Source organism: Limulus polyphemus, unplaced genomic scaffold, assembly GCF_000517525.1.
Source record: "Limulus polyphemus unplaced genomic scaffold, Limulus_polyphemus-2.1.2 Scaffold47, whole genome shotgun sequence".
Lineage (NCBI taxonomy): Eukaryota > Metazoa > Arthropoda > Merostomata > Xiphosura > Limulidae > Limulus > Limulus polyphemus.
This window is the reverse complement of record NW_013665657.1, coordinates 899,309-905,864: the sequence shown is the minus strand read 5'-3', so window position 1 is coordinate 905,864 and position 6,556 is coordinate 899,309. Positions and strand designations below refer to the sequence as shown.

At 35.8% G+C, this 6,556-nt stretch overlaps 1 protein-coding gene across 1 annotated transcript in view; it reads left to right on the top strand.

Annotated features, from left to right (window-relative positions):
* LOC106462730 (inosine-5'-monophosphate dehydrogenase 2-like) overlaps window positions 1-6,556 on the top strand; it is a 43,292-nt gene that overhangs the window by 14,000 nt on the left and 22,736 nt on the right. Inside the window, 3 exon segments of the mRNA XM_013922681.2 lie at window positions 638-725; window positions 1,171-1,370; window positions 1,790-1,880. Of these exon segments, the coding sequence (XP_013778135.1) occupies window positions 638-725; window positions 1,171-1,370; window positions 1,790-1,880 (379 nt within the window).

Below are 6,556 nucleotides of genomic sequence, written 5' to 3'. Positions count from 1 at the left end.
TTTCAAATGCAACTGTAGCTTTTTTTCCCCCAAAACTTTGTTTTCAAAATAAGGGTGCGTCTTATACACCGGTACGTCTTATATTCCGAAAAATACGGTAAAATGTACATCTTATTTGTTGAAAGTATGGACTGGTGATATTTAGGGTTTATGTATAAAACAAACTGAGTTATACCTCCTTGCTAGCTAATTAAAAGAATGACTGATGACATTTTGAATTTATTAATAAAATCCCTTGGTTAATAGCATTTATTTTGTAGTTAGTATTCTTAATCTATCAACAAAATCACTAAGATAGTCATTTTGATTATGTTTTTTATATTATCTAGACAGCAGTTTTTGGATGATTTTCAGAATATCTCAGATTGAAATGCCTTAATTTTATAGTTTATTCTCTCATACAAAAACCTTATTGGTTAGAGATTAGTCAATAAGGCATTAATGAAATGGATATTTTGAAAGGACTATGCTTCGGGGATTGGTGCAAGACGACATTTTGTTGATCACAAAGTTTCATTGAAATACTAACTACCAATTCACCCAGCAAATTATCTGTTACATACCTCTATTTTGATGTTATTTCACCTACTGATCATGACTTTGAAACATTTGAATTACAAATTTTTACATTCTCCAGGTTATGACAAAGAAAGAAGACTTGGTAGTTGTACCATCAGGAATCACTCTGAAGGAGGCAAATGAAATTTTACAGCAGACCAAAAAAGGCAGCGTATTCTTGAAATTTGGTTAAGCACAAATCTTGCATATGAGCAGTTTAATAAGAATCAAGTTCTTAGTACAGGCTATAAAATTAAGTATATTCTAAATTAAGCTGTGATGGCGAATGAAGTGGTTTATTATACTCTGAATGTTTAGACCTTGGTGTTAATTTTGAGCTAAATATACAAAACTGAGTAAGAGGATTATATATTGAACTTTTTCATGCACGTTGGTTGTCATGATTTTCTGTACTTTTTTTAATTATATTTGTGAAACAGTCCTTAATGTAAATTACTTTTAAGTTTTTTATATTTCTTAATTTCTACTGTCTGAAGACTTTTTTTCTGTTTTTCAAAATATTTTGTATAGTTTCTGATTGTATATTGCTGTGTGATAACTAAAAATTAATAATTTGAGAATATGTTTTCTAAAATATATGTGTACTTACAGGAAAACTTCCAGTTGTGAATGAAAAGGGGGAACTGGAATCTATCATTGCTCGAACTGATTTGAAGAAAAGTCGTAGTTATCCTTTAGCATCAAAAGATGCCAATAAACAGCTTTTAGTTGGAGCTGCTATTGGCACACGAGATGATGATAAGGAACGCTTAGATAAACTAGTTCAAGCTGGAGTAGATGTCATAATTTTAGTAGGTTCCTTTGGAAAGAATCTCTTTTGTCAATGAATAGTGGTATAAGAATGTATTGTGGTTGTAAGGAAGCCTGATTAGTTCTGACTTTAGCAGGAAAGGGTTGTCATAATTTTGGTGAGTTTATATGGGGCTTAGATGAGTACAAGTAAATGATGTGTAGCATAAAGAAGTCTGTAATTAGTTGGTCTCAGCAGGAAAGGTTGTCATACATTTGGTGAGTTTATATGGGGCTTAGATGAGTTAAGGTAAATGATTTGGTTTTAAGAAAAAGAAAAAGAAAATGCATTTGTAAAAAATAGATGTTAATTTTTGTGTAAAATAAGCTACTGATAACTACTATTTTGATGCACAAAGTCTTCTTTTCTTTGAGGAAATCCATCTGTGGAAAGAAAAAATATTACTAAGGTTTCTTATAGGACTCTTCTCAAGGTAACTCGATCTACCAAGTGGATATGATCCATCACATTAAGACAAACTATCCTGAGTTGCAACTGATAGGTGGAAATGGTGAGTAAATTGGAAGTAGATTAGTTGCTTTGATCAATGAAAACTCAGTAATGCAGTTGTTATGCAGAAAAACGTTTTAATTCAGTCTCCTGAATCTGTTAAAAAAAATCATGGTGACTTGTTGTTGAAGAGTAGTGTTTAACCACAGACATCTAGTGACAATGAGCAGTACACTAGTCATAATATATTGGTATTTATACTTGTAGAACAGAGTTTGTTCTTTGTCTACTGAAACTGATGTAACATAATATTGTGATGATCTTGTTCCATACCCAATAACCTCCACTAGCTTAATAACAATAAAAAATAAGTATTTCTGGGAACTATTTATTAACACATAGAGACGAATTACACATAGTCTAGGCAAATTAAGGTTCAAAAAAGAACAGATTGCAACAAAATTTATTTCACCACAGTGCATTTCTTTGAGGTACCCTGAACAACATACTAAAAGTCCTAAGAGCTACATGCATTGGAAATATGCCTAATTTACATAAAACCAATATGGCTACCAAATATTCTATATATTGTAATATATTTGCTTCTAGATGACATATTTTCACAATTTAAGATTCTAAAATGGTGTTTGTAGATATTGAAAATCACATGGAAACCATATGAATTTAATTGGATGAAAGGTTCATTAGCATAATTCCAATATAACTATCAAATACTAATCTGTTACAACGAAATTGCTTACATATTGCAGTTTTCTTTAAATTGGGGAACTTAAATGGCATTTCTGAAGATTAAAGTGTATAGGGGGCATGTAACACTATCCATGGGTAACAAGGTAATTTGCATAAATCCAATATAGATGACAAATTTAGGTATATAATCAGATTTGTACCTGTAAATTACACAGAAACATGTGAAATTCAAAAATGAGTGAAGGATTGTGGGGGATACCTTGAATTCAATTACTTGAATGAAGTATTTGAAACAGGTTTTATACACACTTATTTATTACTAAAAAGTAATAACAAGATAGTCACAACAAAGTGAATGTTCTACTAATTGTTGCACAATAAACATGTTCCAGCTCAAACACAATTTTGTTATTTAGCTTTTAACAAAATACTTTTTACAGTCTCTGTGTCCATTAAATAACAAACTGTTATAAAATAATCTTTTGGTAAGTATGCAAAATATTTAAATGTATATCAAGCAGCACTGGGGTTAAGTTCAACAGTATGCATTGTCCTACTCTAAACATCCGTCCCCCTGATCATGATCATTACGTAAGTCTGGTATCTGTATATTTGTACAACTTATCCCATATTATTCTCTCTAGATAGCAGTGCAAGGCAATCCATATTTCTGACAGGTACACCACCTTCTACTGTTGCAGTCTTTCTTGCAGGAGCAGTTTTGATGGTGTTGCAGGTTGATCAGTCTGAATCAGCAGGTATTTTCCATTCATCAGGTACCACCCCCCACTCATCTGGCTTCAAGGTGGTAGAGTTCCCCTGCCACTTCATAATTTGATGAAACATGTGGAGGCTGTGGCACCTAGCAACAACTGATGCTGGTGGTAGAGTTTGGGCTTCAACATAAGATGTAATTTTAAAGACCTTCTAACAGACTCTTGTATTATAATGCATCCAATCCTTCTGCTGTGTCTCCCTCATATAAACACCTTAGCCTGCTGATAGAACTGGGGATTGGACATTATCTTCTTCACAGCAATACCTTGTCTTAACCCAAACAGGTGAGAGGTTGTGTGTCACATCCCAGGATTACGTGTATGAATAACACATTGTCACTAATAATGACACCCAGGTACTGCTTGGATTGTTTTAGAAGTTTGCTTGGGCTCTGGAGCCAGGTACAGCTCAGGCCATCCATCTCAACATAATAAAGCAAAAGTACCAACAAGTCTGTATCATCACCAACAACAACGATGTCTTTGCTTCTAGTAGATTTCATGGCTGTTTGCACAATTAATAAGTCAGAATAATGTCTTACATGATCAGTACTACAAACGGCTCTGCATAACTTGTCACTGAGATGATGGATGAAGTAGTGTTTGTTTGTTTTGTTGTTCAAGAATTTCTCCTTCTTTGACTGGATTACTATTCTCCCTGTGAAGTGCACTGTCACACCTGCACAAGAACCTGTTCTTCTTAGGTAGGTAGCATTTTTTGTTGTGGGACCCTCTTTGTAACCATCAAAGATGATTGCAGCCATACCATACTGTCAAATGTCAAGCCTCTAGACCATGGAAGACAATGAAGCAAAGCACCAGCATCAAGAATATACTGGACATTTTCTATTGGTTGTTGTTGGTCAGGCTTTACTGCCTTCCATAAAGTATCAGCGTGAGCTGCCTTGTTTGCCTGAAAGGGGAGAGAGGAAGACTCAAACAATACTGGGGGGGGTGACTATACAGTGAAGGCTGGTAGATTTTTCCAACAATCTCCAACAGTTATGAGACTCTGAAATAACAACTGAGGATCTATTTGCACAGTCTCATGTTGAATCTTGACAACTGATCTGGAAACAAGGGTAACTGCTTGTCCATGAGCTTTCCAGAATGTGAACTCATCCACTCTTTTTCCAACCACAGACTCAAGAATCTGTGTGCCTATCACCTCCAACCTCTCAACATTAACCCCTTCCTATGCTGTCATCCCATTTACAATGTTAAAGAGTGACAAATTTAGTACAAATGGATCTCTGGCTTTTAGATATGTTATCAGTGGGAGGGTGTCACTGACATCTCCAGCCCATCTAGCAGTTGATACATCCTTGTGTTGGGTGCTGGTTTCATATGATACACCACTCAGCTCCTGCATGGCATCATTAATTGTGGCACAAGCTGACATGGAGAGAAACCACACCAGTCTCTGTGTTTTTGTCATTCTTCTTTCTCATTTCAAGGCCCCACATGCCTTCACACTTCTCACCAATACTTGCTCTATTATGAGATCTGTTGACCATCCTGCCCAATATCATTCACTGAGTTTCACCACATGGCATCCTTCTTCAAACCTTTTGTGCACCTCTGGATGGGTTTCTGGCAGACTGACCATCATTTATAGGTAGATACAAGCATATTTTGCATATAATGTGTGGCCAGATACTGCAAAAGATAGTAGCGTCTCATTTACAGATTGAAGGTGTAATCTCCAGTTCCCTGTCCTTTCTGCTTTCCAAAACCTGTGAAGGATGTTCACCATATTCATATACTGCACCCAAAGTATCCAAGTCTGCATAGTCGTGGCTTTCTTTTCATCATTCAATTTCTGTTTTATTCATTGCAACACCTCAGCTGAACATGCATTCTCAATGGATATCACAGTAGATGTTAGTTCATCATACAGTTCTGCTGGGAGACTTGTATTTTAGTAACATCAAGTCCAGTCTCATTACATACATACTCTCTTTCAGAGTACTCTGATATATCTTTGGTTTGTTCCATGTCCTTGGTTGGTACTGGAACGTTGTATGCATTGACTATCAAGATTGTGTTTAGTACAGCATCTTCTAGCATGTGATCACACTACTCTAGAAACAGCTTAACCACTTAACATGTGACTGCCAGAGCCTGCCATCAGATGTCTGATGCTACCCAAGAAGCTCGTTTTCATGTGGAAGCCTACAATCCTCAGGACTATATGCTTTAGATTACTCTTCCTTGGTTGTGACAAGACAATAGTCAGTGCTTTTCAGTAGAAAGACTGGTCAAAATTGAGAACTAGACTGATATTGTACTTTGTGGCACAGGTTTTTGGGATTTTATATGAGGTGTAACAGCTTCAATAATGTCCATACCATGGAATGTACCAGTACTGTTGATTGTTGCTACATTATGGTCCACACTGTCTGCAATGAACTGATTAGAGTGTTCTGATGTACATCCTATTATTTTAGTCCCATGTGAAACTGCAGCATATAAACAGGAGAATCCATGAGTGTTAAGTTTGTCAACCAGAAACCTGGACCTATAGTGGTGATATAACTGTATCCTGAGGCCAATGTGAAGTGGTGTTAGCATGACTCTTGGTCTTATTGCCTGCATGATAGCCTGTCCAATTGATGCTATTTTTATATCAACATCTTTACCAGCAAACATGGTTCTCAGTAGTAGCTGCAGTGTGCTTGGAATATACCTCATAGCATGATCTACATTTTTTATGTCATCTATTGCTCGATATTCATCAGTTGGTAGATCAATAAATTTGACAGCATTCTCAATCGGTTTTGCAGCAGCTTTTATAATTCTTAATTTTTGTCTTCATCACTGCATTGCTTTGGTTGTCGATGAAATGCTTATAGGATTGACTTAGCTGTGTCTCTAAGCCTGACCAGACACATTTTTTTTTCTTGGTTGATGTCATTATTACTTTATCACCAAAGTGTTCTTGAATTTTGGTCTTCATGAATTTTGCAGTATATGGCTCCAACAGTTTAGTAACAAGTTCACTGATAGTTGTTTGTTCCTTGTAACTTTCTTCCAAGTACTAGACAACTTGGAGAAAAGCTGTTGTTCTTTCATGTGTTTTAGGTCTATCAAATTTTTGCCATTTTGCTGCATCTATGGATCTTTTACTTGGAATGTCCTTCTCTGTCCTGAAATTGCTGCTGCACTGCTAGTGATAAACTGGATCTGCATCATGTACCATATTTTTCAGTGTATAAGACGCACTTTTTTACCCCAAAATTTTATGTCA